General features: G+C 57.1%; 1 protein-coding gene across 3 annotated transcripts; it reads left to right on the top strand.

Moving 5' to 3' along the window:
* The first annotated feature begins 1,330 nt into the window (after positions 1-1,330).
* Positions 1,331-9,331, top strand: AMOTL2 (angiomotin like 2). Of its 3 annotated transcripts, none has more exons than XM_059479540.1 (10): positions 1,331-1,382; positions 2,338-3,102; positions 4,365-4,587; positions 5,090-5,234; positions 5,375-5,467; positions 6,097-6,392; positions 6,856-7,148; positions 7,267-7,478; positions 7,742-7,897; positions 8,075-9,331. In XM_059479540.1, the coding sequence occupies exons 2-10, from the start codon at positions 2,426-2,428 to the stop codon at positions 8,131-8,133; spliced, it is 2,154 nt and encodes a 717-aa protein (XP_059335523.1). In that variant the 5' UTR covers positions 1,331-1,382; positions 2,338-2,425; the 3' UTR covers positions 8,134-9,331. The 3 variants fall into 3 exon arrangements, with proteins under 3 accessions (XP_059335523.1, XP_059335525.1, XP_059335526.1); XM_059479542.1 differs by having other exon boundaries at positions 7,754-7,897; XM_059479543.1 differs by having other exon boundaries at positions 7,757-7,897.
* Positions 9,332-18,258: the final 8,927 nt, after the last annotated feature.

Raw genomic sequence — 18,258 nt, forward strand, 5'->3', positions numbered from 1 at the left:
ATCCATGAGGATTTGACTTGTCACTGGGAAAACTGGGCTGGAAAACATGTTTCTTGAGGTTCCAGGTGCTCCTCTTCCTCCAAGCGCTGACCATTTCTCTGCATTTACTTTCCATGCTCCCCTGCTTTGAGTCTGGTATCTGCTACACATAGGAGATTTATTTTCCCCCCATTTTTTGGGAGATAACCCAGAGGTAGTGACCTGTGCCTGCAGCCCTATTCCTGCTATTGCACCCTGGGTGCCTCGGGGGTGATACCAGCATGTGATGGAGCAGATAAACAAGGAGAGGAGGCTGGAGACCCCCATGTCCCCCTCCCAGATCAGCCTCCCGGCTCTGTGCCAGTCAGAAGATGCTTTTTGAGCTCCCTCAAAAGAATGGGAGCTTAATGTCCCGGAGCTAATAAGCAATTTTCCCCTGCACCTGCCTCTCCCCGCCGCCTCCCCTCCGGCCATCTGCCGTCTCTCTCGGGGCCTCTGGACTCTGCACCGGCAGCCTGGGGCTGGGATGGGGCTGGTGTTCCACTGCTTTGGGGCTGGGGGTGCTCGGTGTCCCTTCAGAGATGAGCTGGGGTGCTTTGAAGGGGGAGTTCAGCCCCTGAAACCCTGTGTGCCCCCAGGGAAGGGGGTGGCAGAGCCCCAAAGGGGAAACTGAGGCAGCAGGGGACACGCAAAGGTGCCGAGGCAGACACGAGCTGGCCGGAATTGCTGCATCCCACAGGGAGCTGGCATCCCCAAACAGAGGGGGTGTGAGGATGGAGGACACAGGGAGGGAGGAATGCAAGGAGAGGGATGTGAAGAGGGGATGCAAGGAGGGGGAAGGCGAGGAGGGGGGATGCGAGATGGGGGATGCAAGAAGTGAGATGTGAAATACAAAGAGGGGGACATAAAGAGGGGGATGTGAGGAGGGGGATGTGAGGAGGAAGACACGAGGAGGAATGTGAGGTGGGGAATGAGAGGACAGGGGTGTGAGGTGGGGGATGTGAGAAGGAGGATGTTAAGGAGAGAGACACAAAGAAGGGGGATGCGAGGAGGGGGGATGCGAGGACGCAGAATGCGAGGCAGGGGGGATGCGAAGAGGGGGCATGCGGGAAGGGGGGGCCCGAGGGGGCAGAGCAGATGGGGCCGGCAGGCTCGGGGTTGCCCCGGCCCCGCAGACAAAGGCCGGGGCAGATTTACGGCCCGGGACAGCTGGCGGGCAGAGCCGCCCCCCCGGCCGCAGCTGCCGCTCCCGCTCCCGGCCGCGCTGCTGCGCCGGCGGCGGCCCCGGGGCGGAGCGGGGCGGGACCGGCCCCGCATTCCGGGCATAGCAGAGCCCGGCCCGGCCCCCGCGGCCCCGGGACGCTCAGAGCCGCAGCAGCACCGCTCCGCTCCGCCATGCCACGGTGAGTTCTGCCATCGGGACCCCCGACCGGCACCGGGGACCCCCGGCACCGGGAATCCCCCAGCACCGGGACCCCCCTGACCGGCACCGGGATCCCCCGAGCGGTATCCGGACCCCCTAGCACCGGGAATTCCCCGGTACTGGCACCCCCTCCCCCCCGGCACAGGGAACCCCTCTAGCACTGGGACGCCCCCGACCGGGATCGGGACCCCCGAGCGGCACAGGGACCCCCCCGGCACGGGGATGCCCCTGGGGAAAGGACGCTCCCCCACACCGGGAATTCCCCAGCAGGGATCGGGACCTCCCTCCCTCGGCACCGGGACCCACCCGGGCCAGCAATCCCGGGACCGAGACCCCCTTGGACCGAGGTCCTCCCGGCCGGGGCTGGGACTCTTTGACGGGGATCGGACCCCCCTGGCCCAAGGAAGGCCCCAGCCGGGACTGGGATCCCTCCAGGGGAAAAGGACGGCCCCCAGCTCCCAGAACCGGGACTCTTCTCCTTGGGACCGGGACTCGCCTCTTCCCCCCCGGCACCGGGACCATCTCGGGGAAAAAACCCTCTCCCATGCCGGATCCACCCCCAGGGACTGGGAACCCTCCTGAAACCCTCCCAAACGGGACCGGAGCATTCCTCCCTCCCGCACGGAAAAATCCCAGGACCCTCACCGGGACTGGGACACCTCTGCAAGTCCAGGACCTCCGTGTCCGGGGATGGGGGGTCCTATCCATCTCCCGGTGGCTCTGTGCCCGGTCCCGTGGGGCCGCTTTATCCCGGGCCGTGGGGCACCAGCTCCGAGCCAGCCCCAGGTGCGGTGCCGGTGCTGGGCTACTCCGCTCTCCCAGTGCCGCCACGGGCACGTCCGGGCCGGATTCCTGGCAAACATTCCCGTGTCCATCAGGATCCAGACCGTCCTGCCCCGGCTGCCTCCCAACAATCCCGTTTCTCCCTGCCGCAGGTGTCTCGGCGTGCCCAGTCGCTGTTGAGGTCCCCCGGGACTCCCCTCGTCGGGTGGAATCGTGGCTCTGCCGCCGGCACGGACGGACATGAGGACGGCGGAGGACTCGAACGGCACGGTGCTGCACCGGCTGATCCAGGAGCAGCTGCGCTATGGGAATCTCACGGAGAACCGCACTCTGCTGGCCATCCAGCAGCAAGCCCTGCGCGGCGGCGGCGGCGCCGGCAGCCCCCGCTCCTCCCTGGAGAGCCTGAGCCCCGAGGAGAGCCAGATGGTGCAGCAATCCACGCGGCAGGAGCCGCAGGGCCAGGAGCATCACTCCGACCACGTCTACCTGGAGAACAGCGTCTACCGGCTGTGCCCGCCCAAGGGCGAGGAGCTGCCCACCTACGAGGAGGCCAAGGCGCATTCCCAGCTGCTGGCATCGCAGCGCGGAGCGGGGACGCGGGCCGAGAGCGGCGCCCGGCGCCCCGACGAGGGGCTCAAGGAGCTGAAGCACGGCCACGTGCGGTCGCTGAGCGAGCGGCTCATGCGGATGTCGCTGGAGAGGAACGGGGCCAAGGCGCAGAGCCCCATCAGCGCGTCGCACAGCTTCCCGCAGCTCTCCCGGCAGCTCGTCCCCCTGCGCGGGCAGCAGCCCGAGGGCACGGAGCCGCGGGGACCGCCCCCGGAGTATCCCTATGTCATACCGGCCCAGGAAGCTTACCTGGCTGAGCCCCGAGCCTGCTCCCGGGAAGGTCCTGCATTTCAGCATGCTGACATCAGGTAAAGCTGTTGCCCCTGGGCTCTCTGCTTTTGGATGCCTCTCAGGGATGTTCAGGATGGATGCTTGGAGGGGCAGTGGGGGCCCAGAGCAGCTGCTTTTGTCCTCACTGGCCCAGGCCTGCTAGGAGCCCCCCACTCTGCTCCTGTCCCCAGCTCCCCCAGCATGGCTGGGCTTTTCCAACCAGTGAAGAAAATCCCATTCCCACAGCAGACCCTGCCTCCTTCCCATGCACCAGGAGGGAGCTGGGGGTAATTTAGGGAATAATCCAGGAGCTGGAAGCAGCCCAGGAAACAGCTAAATGTGGAATAGGTATGGGGCAGGATGCAATACAAATATGCTCCCTGCTCCACAGAAACCCATGCCATGGTCCTGAGCTGGGAATGTCCATGATACTTGGAATTGCTGCTGAGCAGAGCTTGGGCTGGTGCCAGGTGGTCTGTGGTCCCTTTGGCAGCTCAGTGCCTCTGGCAAAGCCCCCTGGGTGACTGTGAGATGGACATCTGGGGGTCCAGGCATTGCCTGGAATTTGAGGAGGACTGGAAACAACCTCTTCCAGTGTGGAAAATGATGGGAAGAAGGGAACTGGTGGCTCAATGTGAGGACACACTGCTCCCAGCCCTGCTGATCTATCCAGGCAGAGAGCGATAGCATCTCCAGCAGGAAAACCTTCTCCTTGCAGGGAACAAAGAGGGGAAGGGGAGCTGTGGGGAAGATGTATTTATTCTTCCTTGCTCGTATATCATCCCGCAGGAATGCAGCCCTTGGCGGGCAGCCCGCGGGGGAGCGCAGCGGGGCCGGGCCCTGCTCAGGGATTCCAGCAGGGATGGTGAGCTGGGATGCTGGAGCACTGGCACAAGGGGCAGCCAGGCTGGCCTGTCTTCTCTGAATATAAAAAGACACATCTACAGTTTGGCAGTGAGGGCCTATGTCAGGAGTCCTTGCTTTTCACAGAAAATAAGGAAAATGCTGACTTTCAAGGTGCATCCTATGCCAGGCTGCCTGCAGCATTCCCAGCAAGAGAGGGACCTGGAGGGTTGGGAGCCCATCCAGACCCACTGGCCAGGTGCTGGAGGGGTCGAGTCAAGGCATCCCTGCAAGATGGGATGTGTGGTTAGACAGCGAGCCCTTCCCAGCTCTAAAAAGCAGGATAGGCACTTCCACCTCCTTTGAGGTGACACCAGCACGTGCCTGATGGGATGCTGGAGCTGCACCCACCTTTCCCATCCTGCCCACCCTGACACCCCCTCCTGGCTCTCCGCAGGGTGCTGCCCACCTCGGTGCCAGCCGCGTTCCTGCCGCTGTGCCCGGGCGCGCTGGCTCCGGCGGGCGTGGAGGCGCTGGTCAGCGCGCAGGCCGTGTCGGCCGGCAGCCGCCTGGCCCGGGCCGACGCCGTCCTGCGGGACAACGAGAGGCTGCAGCGGGACAACGAGAGGCTGCGGCGGGAGCTGGAGAGCTGCGCCGAGAAGGCGAGCCGCATCCAGAAGGTGAGGGAATGGTGGCAGCTTCTTCCCGTGTGCCTCCTGCCCGGGGCGATGCTCGACCAGCTGCTGTGAAAATTCACCCCCTTTAGTGATTTAATCCTTTCTCCTCCTCCCTCTGGCGGCTCGTTCCCCTCGGAGCAGCTGCAGCACGGCAGCCGGGGTTGGGGAGAAGGAGCCCATTCTCCAGTGACCCTCTCCCTCCGCCTGTCCCCCCATCCCGGCCGCCACAGAAAGCCCTTTGTGTGCCCGTCTACAAGGGGCGGCTGTTCCCCGTGGCTGGGCTGTGGCAGAGCCAAAATTCTGTGGAGAAACTCTTCCATAAGATAAAAGACAAAAAAAAAAAAAAAAAAAAATCAGTTTTTCCCCCAAAACAGCGCGCTTGGGGTGAACTGAGCTCCTCTGGCAGCTCAGGTTGGGCTGAGCACCCCGGCTGGGCTTTGGCTGGCATGTGCCTTTCCTCATTCCATGAATACCTAACTCTGGCTTGTCCCTTCCTCCGCCCCAGCTGGAGAGCGAGATCCAGCGCATCTCGGAGGATTACGAAAACCTTGTCAAGGCGTCCTCCAAGCGGGAAGCCTTGGAGAAAGCCATGAGGAACAAGAGGGATTGTGAGATGCGACGGCTGCAGGATTTCAACCGAGACCTGAAAGGTGAGGCACCCTCTGTGTCCCCCTTCCTGTGGGTGTTTTGTGTCCTCCAGCTGTTTCCATGGGAAACAAGGTTTTTTCTCCTTCCTCCAGCCAAAATCTTGTATTTAAATCTTAACTGAGGTTTTTTTATTTTGGATCAGAGCGGTTGGAATCTGCGAACAAGCAGCTGGCCAGCAAGAACCAGGAAAACCAGGAGAGCAGCCAGGGCAGCGTGGCCAAACTCCTGGCACAGAGTAAGTCCCGGGGGATGGACACCCATCCCTGCCCGGCTCCCCGGGCATCTGCGAGCAGGGCTCGGCTGCAGGAGGAGGAGGCGGGTGTCGGGCGGCAGCTCTCGCCCTTCCCCAGGGAGGATGAAGCAGTTCTTGGCGCTGGACTCGAGCCATTAATCCCGGCGGCCGGCCGGCGGCGTGACCCGCATTCCCCACATTCCTGCCGCGGCTCCGGCTCTTCCAGCACCGAGCCCGCACTCCCGCCCCACGCCAGCCCGGCCGTTCTCTCCCTCCTCCCTCCTGCACTTCGCAGCCATGACAGCCTGGGCTTTTTTGGGGGAAAATGTGCTTAAATTTTAGCAGAGAGATAGGATGTTGGTGTTAGTAGGAAGAATTCCATGCCCTTCCCTAAGGTGGCTGGATTCACACCAGGCAGGTCTCACCCTTCCTGAGATAAAATTTAGGCTGGAATGTGGCACGTGGAGGCTTCTGGCCATCTGCCCAAGCGGCTGGAATGCCCCTGACCCCCGTTTGATAGAAGATCTGGCGGAAGGGGTGGCATGGCCAGATGTTGGGAAGCAAAGAATCCCCACTGTGCTTCACAGCCATAGGGAAGTGGAATATCTGAGATTTGTGGTGTTCCCTTTCAGGCTATGAGCACCAGCAGGAGAAGGAGAAGCTGGAGCGGGAGGTGTCCCTGCTGCGCAGCGCCAACGAGGACCAGCGGCGGCGGGCAGAGCTGCTGGAGCAGGCGCTGGGCAGCGCCCAGGCGCGGGCGGCCAAGGCGGAGGCCGAGCTGCGGAAGAAGCGAGCCTACGTGGAGAAGGTGGAGCGGCTGCAGGCAGCCCTGGGGCAGCTCCAGGCCGCCTGCGAGAAGCGGGAGCAGCTGGAGCTGCGGCTCCGCACCCGCCTGGAGCAGGAGCTGAAGATGCTGCGGGCTCAGCAGGTGGGTGCTGGCGAGGCACGACTGTGTCAGTGTTAGGATGAGGGAAGAGATGAGGATCTGACTCCATGTTTCAGAAGGCTTGATTTGTTATTTTATGGTATATATTATATTAAAACTATATTAAAAGAATAGAAGAAAGGATTTTATCAGAAGGCTGGCTAAGAATAGCAAAAGAAAAAATGATAACAAAAGTTTGTGGCTTGGACTCTCTGTCCGAGCCAGCTCACTGTGATTGGCCATTAATTAGAAACAACAAACATGGGCCAATCACAGATCCACCTGTTGCATTCCACAGCAGCAGATAACCATTGTTTACATTTTGTTCTCAAGAGGAAAAAGCTTTAAAAAAAGATTTTTCATAAAAGACGTCTGTGACACACGGCGGCTCCAGCCAGGCACGGCGGGTGCTGCGTGCTCCCAGCACCTCCTCATCCTCACTGGGGCTCTGTTTTGGTTGCTGCAGAGGCAGGCGGGCATGGCCAGCGGGGGGACGCCGGAGCTGAGCGCCCACACGCTGTCGGAGCAGCTGAGGGAGAGGGAGGAGAAGATCCTGGCGCTGGAGGCCGACATGACCAAGTGGGAGCAGAAGTACCTGGAGGAGTGCACCATGCGCCAGTTCGCCATGGACGCCGCGGCCACGGCGGCCGCCCAGCGTGACACCACCCTCATCAGCCACTCGCCACGGCACTCCCCCAACAGCAGCTTCAATGAGGACCTGCTCCTGGCCAGCCACAAGCACCAGGAGATGGAGAACAGGTTAGTCCCACCTCACCAGAGGCGTATGGACCCCATCAAACTTTTTGGTTGGGCAATGCCTGGATCCTCCTCTCGCCATCCAGCTCCTCTTCCAGCTTCTGCCTTTCCTGCTCTCCAGGTTGAAAGCCCTTCATGCCCAGATCCTGGAGAAGGATGCTGTCATCAAGGTCCTGCAGCAGCGCTCGCGGAGGGACCCCAGCAAAGCCCTTCAGGGTTCCCTGCGGCCGGCCAAATCTGTGCCCTCCATCTTCGCTGCCTCCGCCACCCCGAGCTGGCCAGGGGCTGGCCAGAGTGACCGGTCATCCGAGGCCAGCTCCCGTGGCAGCACAGGTAAATAGGGACACCTGCCTGCTGCCTGCCTTCATTTGGCACTGGGGACCTGCTTGCAATTTTCTCCTGTGGTTTTGGAGTTGGAGAGCTTGGGGAGGGGTGATTCCTCCAGGATCAGCCAGCAATCACAGAATCTCAGAATGGTTTGGGCTGGAAGGGACCTTTAAGCTCATCTTGTTCTACCCTCTTCTATGGGCAGGGACACCTTCCACTGTCTAATCTGGCCTTAAAAACTTGAATCCCTTGCCTTGAATCCCTAACAGAGTCTCCTCCAGCAGGCAAAGCCACCGCTGAAGGGACAGCAGCGTCCACTGCCCTTCCCTTGCCATCGCACTCCAAGCATGGCAGCAAGGACGGCAGCACGCAGACAGACGGAGCGGCCGGGAGCAGCGAGCAGGGCGAGGGCACCACAGTGCTGGGTGAGTTCCCCCAGATGGCACAGGGCAGGGAGCTGGGATGGCCTAGCATGTAGGGTTAGCATCCCTAGGATGGGATTTGCACAAGATCATCAATTTTTAAGGCATTTTTGAGGCCCCAGTTGAGTTGGGTGTGTTCGAATCCCTGCGAATCCCTGTAAATCCTTTCTTTCTCTGCAGAGAGCTCGGCCGCTGCCAGGGCCCTGGACCTGTCTGACATGGTGGAGATCCTGATTTAAGGCCACCCAGGGCTGCACGGTCGCCTCTCCATCCCTCCTGCCAGCATGCTGGGATGGAGAAGCGTCTGGGAAGGAGGGCCGATCTGGGAGCTCAGCAGTGTCCCTTCAGCCTCGGCAGTGACTCCAGGATGTGGCAGAGTCCCTCCTGCCAGCATGCTGGGATGGAGAAGTGTCTGGGAAGGAGAGGCCGAGCCGGGAGCTCAGCGGTGTCCCCTCGGTCTCGGCAGTGACTCCAGGATGTGGCAGGGTCACTGTCCCCTCAGTGCCCACACGGGTCCCTGGCTGCGCAGGGCGTGCTGGAGCCCGGGGACCCCGCGGTGCCTCCATCCCCATCCTGGCTCCATCCCAACTTCATCCCCATCCCAGCTCCCACTTCTGGGTCTTGGCCATCTGCACCCAGCCAGGTGCTTGGCTTCCAGCTGCAGAATCCCTCTCTGATGGCCCGAACTGTACCCACAAGCTGAACTCTGCACGGGGGCAGAGCTGGGAGGGATCCTCTGCGCGTCCCATCGACCACCAGGATCCACGTGGCCAAGCCAAGCACTGGGAGCACCAAACTCCCATCACCTGCCTCCTGCCTGTCACAGGCTTTGTGATGGGGTGACAGTGAAACAAAAATGACAATGGAGGGGATGAAGGGTGGAGGAAAAGTGGAGGTGAAAGGCTCTGAGGATGGAGGCAGTGGGATGTGCCACTCTTCTCCTGGCTCTGTCCCCTGGCTACTGGCAGCTGGCTTCTGCTTGTAGCCAGTGCTAACATCCCGCTCCTTGGAGCTTCCCATCCTTGCCCTTCATGTAAATATATATATTTTTCTTTATTTCTTTCCCCTTTCAACACGTGCATTTGCTGGCCAACTGCATTTTTTATTTTTCTCTCCCCAGACACGTAAAAAATGCGTTCGGTTCTCGTGCATTGTTTACAAAATGGAAAAGAAGCAAAAAATTATGAAAGAGGAAAAAAAACCCCAAACCCCATGACTTAATATATTTTATATTAATATTGGTATTTCTTTTTAAGTATTTTTTTTCGTGCTGTGAACTTTTTTTCCTGCCAAAGACAAGTTCTCGTTTGTGCGTTTTAAGTTATCTTTAAGTATTTAAACATAAACCTGGCTGTTTCGTTATGCCACCCTATACCGAGATTGCTGTAGCATTCCACTTGGTATAACAATATTTTAATAAAAAAACCCAAATATTGATCCTTGGATTCTCTTTTTTTTCCATGCAATGCAGAGAGATGGAGGTGCCACCAGGGGAAGAGGGTCTGGGAGTGCTGACCCCTTGGTTCACATGTCCTTCCCAGCTCCCCAGGGCAAAGATTTGGGGTGCAGCTGCATGGAAGAGGGGAAAAATGCTCAGGAGGATTTCTGCATTCCCCAAAATCCCATTGGGATCCCATTCCCCTCATCATGGGGGGAAAAGGGTGGAGTTGCCTAAAAGTGTTGATGTGGTTTCCTTCCTGCTCTGGCGTCCCTGCATCCCTGTATCCTTGATTTCTGCATCCTCATGACCCTGCATCCCTGTGTCCTCCATCCTTGTACCCTGCTGTCCTTGATCTCTGCATCCCATAACCACATCCTGATGGGATCTTCCTCACAAAACCCCTTCCTGCCCTCCTCAGCCCTTGCCACATGGAAAACTTTAAAAGACTCCCTCATCTCTTCCAGCATAGATGGATCTGATCTCCAAGCTCTCCTTGGCTTTGTCAGCAATTTCCAAGCCCTTCCCACTCTGCCTGGCTTCTTGGTCTTCTGGAAGACCAGAAGTTTTCCATGACTTGGACTTTTATTTTCTGATAACTGTGGTGTTAATGCTTCCCAGGGAACATCCCTGGGGACTCTGCCATCTCCAGCCAGGCCAAGGCTTTCCCTTTGTGCCACCCCTTGGCATTAACTGAGAGCTCATCTTTGTTATCCTGCTGTCCCTGGGGACCAGGAGCTCTTCTGCTCTGCAATGTTTAGCTTGGATTATGTGGAACAACAGCATCAGAAATCAGTTTTGCTGCCAGCTCTTCCATGGAACCACGGAATCATTTAGGTTGGAAAAGCACTTCAAGATCATCAAGCCCAACTGTTAACCCAGCCCTGCCAAAGCCACCACTAAACCATGTCCCCAAGTACCACATCCACATGTTTTTCAACACTTCCAAGGATGGTGATTCCATCCCCTTCCCTGGGCAGGGTGCCTTAGGACTCCATTGAGTTGATCACTGGTCTTGGTGGGACAGTGATGCTGAATCCCAGCTGAGCCCCAACCTTCCCATTCAGGAATCTGGAAGAAGTATGGCTAAAAAAAAGAAAATTTGGGTCTTTCTGTGGCTGTGGGACAGGTCTCTATCCCTGAGGAGCAGGTTAGGGAGGCGTGGAGCAATGTGAAGCTTGGAGCTGGGATCCTCCTATGCACCAATGGCTTCTCCTGGGTGTTGTGAGCAGGGAAATCAGCTCTGCCTATGCAGAAGGCTGAAAAGGACCCTGAAACGGGGCCAGTGATGGGAAGAACAGGGTGGGAAGCTCACAAGGAACTGCTGAGGTCGGGAATATGTCTGGGGGATCCTGGTGGCCTCCAGCCAGGGCTGTACCTGCCCTGCCTCCCCCAGCTCCCGCCGCTCCAGAGCCCGGGAAGGCCAGCAGCATTCCTGGCATACCACAGCTCTCACACCCCGTGCTTTATTTACCCAAATCCGGATGCAGAGTGGCCTGGCTGCAGGTCTGGCTGTTTGTAGGGAGCTTTCTGAGACCAGGGATTCAGGGAATGGGCTCCTGTTGAGAGCTTTGCCAGTTGATCCTCACCCCCAGGGCTCTGAGCCTCAGGGCAGTCAGAAAAAAGCACAAAGCCCACCTGTGGGTACAGGAATTGGGTTGTAGGGAGAGAATTCTGAAATCCAGAAGGTAGACAGAGATCCCAGCTCCTCCAGCCACACTTTTCGAGGAGCTGTGTGCTTTGTTAGGATGCTGTTCAGCCAGAGCAATATCCCAAAGGAGCTGCACACCTTGGCCATGGAAGCTGCTGTGGGGGTGGGTTATCACCTGCTCTGTCCCCACAGGCATTTCCGTCTGCCCTTCCCACTCTGTCTCCCTGGATTTCACCATCAGCATTGCCTGGGCCCACTGTCCTTTATCCCATGTCTCTCCTTTGTCCCATGTCTGTCCTTTATCCCATGTCCCTGTCACCATGGCACAGCTGAAACACCAGGTGGGAGCCAAACCTCCTGCTGCCATCCCTGTGATCTCTGTGTCCTTGATCCTTGTGTCCCTGCAGCCCTGTGTCCTTCTGTTTCTGTGTCCTTCATTCTCCATCCCTGTATCCCTGCATCCTGTCTGGGACACAGAGATCCCATGCCCTGGCAGGGGATGCTGGAGGTGCCTGCAGAGCTGCTGGCTGGGCTGGCACCTGCATGAGACTCCTCCTGCCATCCACATCCCTGAAGAGACGGGGAAGGGCCAGCAGGCTCTGCTCCAAGTGTCACTTTGGTGGCTTTGGGTGGAATGCCCCATCCCGAGGCAGCAGCTCTTGTGGGTGACAGGGAGATGGTTCTGCTGCCCCAGGGCTGTCTGGGGAGTTCTGGTCCCTCTGTGGTCACAGTGGGCTGGGACAAAGCCAAGGATTTCCTTGGGGCTCCCTGGCTGTCCACCAAGCCCCGTTCCCAGGCAGGAACACCTCGTTGCCTTGGTGCCACACCACTGCAGCCTCTCTGCAGCTGTGGTTCCTGCTTTTCCTCATTTCTCTTTGGAGAACATTGGAACTTGGTCCTTGGAGCATCCTTGAATTTTGGCATGTCCTTTGTGGGCCCTGGTTCCTCCTCCTCATCTCCTCATGCATCCCCACTCCTTTCCCATGTGCTGAATGCTAGAGTTGAATGGGGAAAGACAAGCTCATCACGCTCTCCTTATGGAAAACTTTAAAAAACAAAAAAAATTTGGGAGAAAGGGAATTTCACCCCTCCCCCCCCTTCCAAATAACGCTGATCCTGGTGGGGGAAGTCTGCCAAGGCTGTGGGCCAGCCCTGCAGCCTCTTCCCAGCAAACCAGTCAGGCAAACCGGGTGCTTTCTCTCGCCTCAAGTCCCGGCTTGCTCGTCGGACCGGCAGGAATGAAGCTCTCCCCGCTGGTCCTGCTGAACCCTTCCCTTCCCCCTCCCTCCCTCTCTCATCCCACCCCTTTCCCCGAGGTCCCCCAGGCTTCCAGGCTCCTCTCTGTGTCCAGAGCTTGTTGGGGGGTGCCCCCCGGGCTTTCTTCTGCCAGGGGGTCAACGCTCCCTTCCCGAATTCCTTTCATCGGGATTTGCATTCCATTGCAGAATGAGCCACCCCGAGGTGTCACCTCCCTTCAGAGCGCCAGCATGTCTTGATTTCTGCATTCCCCTGGCCCTGCACCCCTCTCTATTCGATCTCTGTATCCGTGTGTCCTCAGTCCTGGCACCCCTGTCCCCCTGGCTTCCCATGACCCTGCCAGGGCATGGCTGGAGATGCCTGCTGAGCATTGGAGGTGCCTCTGTGGCAGGGATGGGATGGGATGGGATGGGATGGGATGGGATGGGATGGGATGGGATGGGATGGGATGGGATGGCAGGATGGGGGGTGTTATTTAGGGGTTGGCCATGACACCCTCTGGGACGCTCCATCCACTCAGCCTTGGAGCATATTCCGGCTTGGGAGCTCCCTCCCCATCATCCCCAGCCCCAGGGCCACCTGAATCCCTTCCTCCAGGACCCTTGGGACTGTCCAGGTGTCACGGTGGGGCTGCCCAGCTCCTGCTCTCACAGAAGCAGGGTTTGCTTTGCTGCGCTCAGCAGCAGCGGTCGGAGCCGTGGTGAATTCCTCATTCCTGTTCCCTGCGCTGTGCTGCCTGCCTGCCATCTCTGCATGCAAACAGTAAACAGGCTGTTATTATCCTGGATGCTTTGAATAACTGCGGCTATTTTTTCTCTTCCCAGTATTCTAAAAAGGCAAAAAATTCCCTGCGGTTTCTGAGTCAACTTTTTTTTTTTTTTTCTTCCCTCGCTCTCTTTTCTTTCCTTCCCACCACCTCTGTGACCTTGAAAAACCAGGCGGATGAGCTCCCCGGCTGTCTCTGCTCGCACCCGCTCCCCGAGCCGCTCCCGCTGCTCCCCGAGGCCGGCAACCACGGGATTCAGGGCTGAGCCTGGAGATGGCGCAGTGCTGTGCAGGGCTGGGCAGGATCCGGCCTGCTGGGGCATCCTGTTCATCTCCTTCCCTGCAGGAGGAGCTAGGGATGCTCAGGGAGGTGTTGGGGATGCCAGAAGAGCTTGGGGATGCTTGAGGAGCTTGGGGATGCTGGAGGTGCTGCAGGTGCTGGGGATGCTTGAGAAGCTGGGGATGCTGGAGGTGCTGGGGATGCCTGAGGAGGATGAGGATGCTGGAGGTGCTCAGGATGTTGGAGGCTCCTGGGATGCTGGAGGTACTGAGGATGCCTAAGGATGCTGGGGATGCTTGAGGAGGATGGGAATGCTGAAGGCACTGGGGATGCCACAGGAGGATGGGAATGATGAAGGCACTGAGGATTCTGGAGGTGCTGGGGATGCTGGAGGTGTTGGGAATGTTTGAGGAGCTGGGAATGCTGAAGGCACTGGGGGTTCTGGAGGTGCTGGGGATGCTGGAGGAGCTGGGAATGCTGGAGGTGCTGGGGATGTTGGAGGTGCTCGGGGTGTTGGAGGCTCCTGGGATGCTTGAGGAGCTGGGGCCGTCCAAGGAGGCTGGGGATGCTGGAAGTGCTGGGGATGCTGAAGGTGCTGCAGATGTTGGAGATGCTATGGATGCTGGAGGTGCTGGGGATGCTGGAGGATGAGGATGGTGAAGGCATTGAGGATTCTGGAGGTGCTGGGGATACTTGAGGAGCTGGGAATGCTGAAGGCACTGAGGATTCTGAAGTTTCTGGGAATGCTGGAGGTGCTGGGGATGCTGAAGATGCTGGGGATGTTGGAGGTTCTCAGGATGTTGGAGGTTCCTGGGATGCTGGAGGTGCTGGGGATGCTTGAGAAGGGGGATGCTGGAGGTGCTGGAGATGTTGGAGGCACTGGGGATGCTCAAGGAGGTTTAGGATTCTCAAAGATGCTGGGGATCCCTGTGGTTCTGGGGATCATTGAGGTGCTGGGGATGCTGGAGGTGCTGGGGATGCTTGAGAAGGGGAATGCTGGAGGTTCTGGGGGTGCTGGAGGAGGTTTGGGGGTGCTCAAAGATGCTGGGGATCCTTGTGTTTCTGGGGGTCATTGAGGTTCTGGGGATGCTGGAGGTGCCCAGGGATGCTGAAGGCACTGGTGGGGGTGGGACTCTGGTGGGTGCAGCTCACACAGACATCTGGGACAGGGACATCGGGTGCTGCCTCCTCACCTGGCATCCCTAGGAGCTGGAAGGTTTGTCCAGGGATGGTGTGGGAAGGTGGGAGCTGAGAGGGACATGAGAACAGCCTGACCATCCAGGCCCTGCCGGCAGCAGGTGTTCCCTGGTTCCCTCCACAGGTCCCCTGATGGGTCTGAGACTCCTTCCTTCCCTTTCCTGCATCCTCATCCTCCCTTGGAAAACTTTCCCTGGACCAGGGCCTTTGGCCTTGGAAAAGGAAAGGGGAAAGGGGAAAGGGGAAAGGGAAGGGAAGGGAAGGGAAGGGAAGGGAAGGGAAGGGAAGGGAAGGGAAGGAAAGGAAAGGAAAGGAAAGGAAAGGAAAGGAAAGGAAAGGAAAGGAAAGGAAAGGAAAGGAAAGGAAAGGAAAGGAAAGGAAAGGAAAGGAAAGGAAAGGAAAGGAAAGGAAAGGAAAGGAAAGGAAAGGAAAGGAAAGGAAAGGAAAGGAAAGGAAAGGAAAGGAAAGGAAAGGAAAGGAAAGGAAAGGAAAGGAAAGGAAAGGAAAGGAAAGGAAAGGAAGGGGAACATACTGCTAGATCTAATGGGTTCCTTTTTTGTTTTGGTTGCTTGCTGAGTTTGGAAAATCTGAGAGGTTTGTGGCAGGTCCTGGCACACAGGGCTGGATGCAGCATGGAGTGAAGGGCAGGTCCCTGGGATGATGGGCCATGTCCCACCACAGGGCGCTGCAACATGCTCTGGAATAATATCTGGAGGGAACCAGGGATTAATTAACTGGATGGAGCAAAACTGTGGTCATTAGAAGCTCATTTGGAAGCAAAGGGGCTTGGAAATGGCACTTCCTCAGCTGGAGGGGAAACGACATCCAGCTGCAGGAGATGGAGATGGCTGCAGCCATCACCCCAGGCAGGGAAAGCCTTTAAAACCCACCCAGCTTCATTCCCCAGGTCTCTCTCTCCCAGTACAGAGTCATTGCTGCCCAGGCCATTTCGAGTGAAACTTCAGTTTCAAGTGTTTTCTCATACAGAAGTGCCTTGGGGTGTTTTGGTTTTTTTTTTTTTTTCCTTTTTTTTTTTCCTTTCTTTTTTTTCTTTTTAATTAAAAAAAAAAACTTGTCTTCTTCCTTCCAGGAAAAAATTGGATGTTTGGTTTCTCTGCCCACTGCAGGGGAAACATTTCATTGTGATTTTCCTTTCCTCTCCTCCCTGCTTTGGAGCTGCAACTCTTCTGAATAAACAAGCATTAAAGAATGTGTGTTGGTTAAAGAAAGAGAAGGGGCCCATATCCCACTTTCCCAGAAAATCACAGAAACATTGAATTTTTGGGAAAACATTTGGCTTCAGGCCAAAGGAAAGATTTTAACTCCTGACACTTGAAACTGTATATGTACAAATTTTCCTTGAAACATGGTGAGGGAGAGAATCACTTTCCTTGAATTTCCTAATTTTTCACTCGAGAAAGCTGGAGAATAATAAAAAAAAAATAATATCCAAGTTTCAGGGAGAAAAACACAAACACAGAAAGGCAGAATGTGAATTTTGGCCTTGATGGAAAATGACACAGCCTGGAAAATATTCCCACCCGCATTTTTACAGCCTTGAAGTGCGATCCTGGTTTTTTTTTTTTTTTTTTTTTTTTTTCTTGCATAGGGTCCAGCATGAAGTAACACTACCCAGCCTAGAGCTCCCGTGGCATGTCCCAGGAATTTGTAAGCAATGTTGTATTTGCAGAGTAAACAGGGGTCGGTACACAGGGTAGGTCAGGGCCACGTGTGTGCAGAGCCTCTGGAGAGCAGCTCCTGCCACTTTTGGGCAGGGAGGGCAAGCCCCCACCACCCTGACTGGCCATCCTGGAACTCCAGGCATGTCTTGGATCCACCAAAAGTTTAGGAGCGTGTTCCCAAGGCAACCAAAACATTATTTTTTCCAGCTGCCTCAAAAAAAAAAAAAAAAAAGAAAAGAAAAAAAAAAAGAAAAAAAAAGGTGGAATTAGAGAGGGAAAAAAAAAAAAAATGGAACCATCAGAGGAAATTCTAAGAAAATGAAGTCAGATGGAAAATTGGCTGGCTGGTGCCTCTCCCCGGCCCTCCCTGAGGAATGCTGGATGCATACAAGCAAGGAAGATGCTCGTGGGGCTGCTCTCACCAGCCAAGGCTATTCCTGAGCTGCTGCTGCTGCCCCATGCCCAGACCAGGACGGCTCCATCCCGGAATAGAGCCCCCACGGAGGAGACATTACCCATGGCAGCTATTTTGGGTTGTGTCCCTGCAGAGTTAAATGTGTCACCAGCACCCGCCTGGCTCCATCCCTATGACCCAAACAGCTCATCCTGCCCCAAAGCCCCAGTATTTTGGTCCTTGCTCCTTCCTCTTCCATCCTTTTTTCTCCCCATCTCCCTGTGTCTGTTTAATCAGCAGCCTTGCTTTCCTTCCCCATGCTCAGCTGCCTCCAAGGCTGAGCAGTGCCTGGAGCCATCATGGTTTGGGAATGCCCATGGATCAGTGGGGAGGAATGCCCAGCACCCAGCACAGGGCAATCAGGAAGACTGGATTGCAAATTCCAGGAGGTTTTTTTTGCACTCTGCTCCCTTGTTTACGGCTGCTTGCAGGGTGTAATCCCTGCTGGCCTCCTCTTCTATGCCAGGCATTTGCTGGCAGTGATTCCCTGCCCTGCCACAGAGCTGCTGCATCCAGGAGGGTGTGAGGGAAGCTGGGCAGGCAGTGCAGGAAAATCCACTCTGGCTTTGCAAGGTGCAGAACAGCTGGAAGGGAGGAGAAAACCCATGGAAAAGAGAGATGTGTGCCACGGCTGCAGCACAGCTCAGGGAGCCAGCTCATGGCTTTGTGGTCAGGAGGACAGGAGTGAATGGGAATGGACATCTCTCTGGAGACTGCTGCACCATGGGCTGGCCTGAGAGGCTTGGAGAGAGCCTGGAGAAAGTGTCATTCTGTGGTGAGGCAGGACAGTCATCCCATCCCATCCCATCCCATCACACCACCCCCTCAGCCTCTGCTGCGTCCAGGCAGGAGAAGCAGTCCCAGCCCTTCCAAACCACTGGCTCTTCATGCTCCACCAAACACCATCCCCACTCCCGTGGTCCAAAGACCATCTCCAGTCCATGGTCCATCTCCACTGCCAGTGCTCCCTGAAGGCTGGAGCCCTGCCAGGTGGGAGAACACTGAAAACAACCCCAGGGCTGGAGCATTTCCAGCTCCACAACCTCTCCTGGCTTCAGCACTTGGGGTAGAACTAGGGATCCTTGGGGTGAGCATGGCACAGACACTTAGGGATGGAATCCTGAGCATCCAGGCTCCTGTTGTGCTGTGGATCCTTCTGGCTGCCCACACAGACACACAGACACACAGACACACAGACACACAGACACACAGACACACAGACAGAGTCACGTGCTGCACAACCAAGGCACCGCTCTGCATGCCCCAGACTGCCACATCTCACTCACAGCCAGGGAACAAAACCCTGGGATGACAAAGCAGGAGAATTCCAGGGTGAGCTCTACCACCACAGAACAGCCTGGAGGAGCGAGAGGTTTGGGGTTACCCAAATTCTGCAGCCTTTCAGTGGCTAAAGGGGCTCTGAGAGGGCTGAAAAGGGACTTTGAACAAAGGCATGGAGGGACAGGACAAGGAGAAATGGTTTCCTGCTGACAGAGGGCAGTGTTAGGCGGGATATTGGAAAAAATTCTTCCCTGTGAGGGTGGTGAGGCCCTGGCACAGGGTGCCCAGAGAAGCTGTGGCTGCTCCATCCCTGGAAGTGCCCCAGACCAGGCTGGATGAGGCTTGGAGCACCCTGGGAT

The sequence above is a fragment of the Ammospiza nelsoni genome, chromosome 10, assembly GCF_027579445.1.
Source record: "Ammospiza nelsoni isolate bAmmNel1 chromosome 10, bAmmNel1.pri, whole genome shotgun sequence".
Taxonomy (NCBI): Eukaryota; Metazoa; Chordata; class Aves; order Passeriformes; family Passerellidae; genus Ammospiza; species Ammospiza nelsoni.

Bases quoted from the DNA above. Each gene is read 5' to 3' on its own strand.
- AMOTL2 (XM_059479540.1), top strand. From the start codon at position 2,426: ATGAGGACGGCGGAGGACTCGAACGGCACGGTGCTGCACCGGCTGATC. The intron at 4,588-5,089 runs GTGAGGGAATGG...CCTCCGCCCCAG, and splicing joins AGGCGAGCCGCATCCAGAAG to CTGGAGAGCGAGATCCAGCG. The intron at 5,235-5,374 runs GTGAGGCACCCT...ATTTTGGATCAG, and splicing joins TTTCAACCGAGACCTGAAAG to AGCGGTTGGAATCTGCGAAC.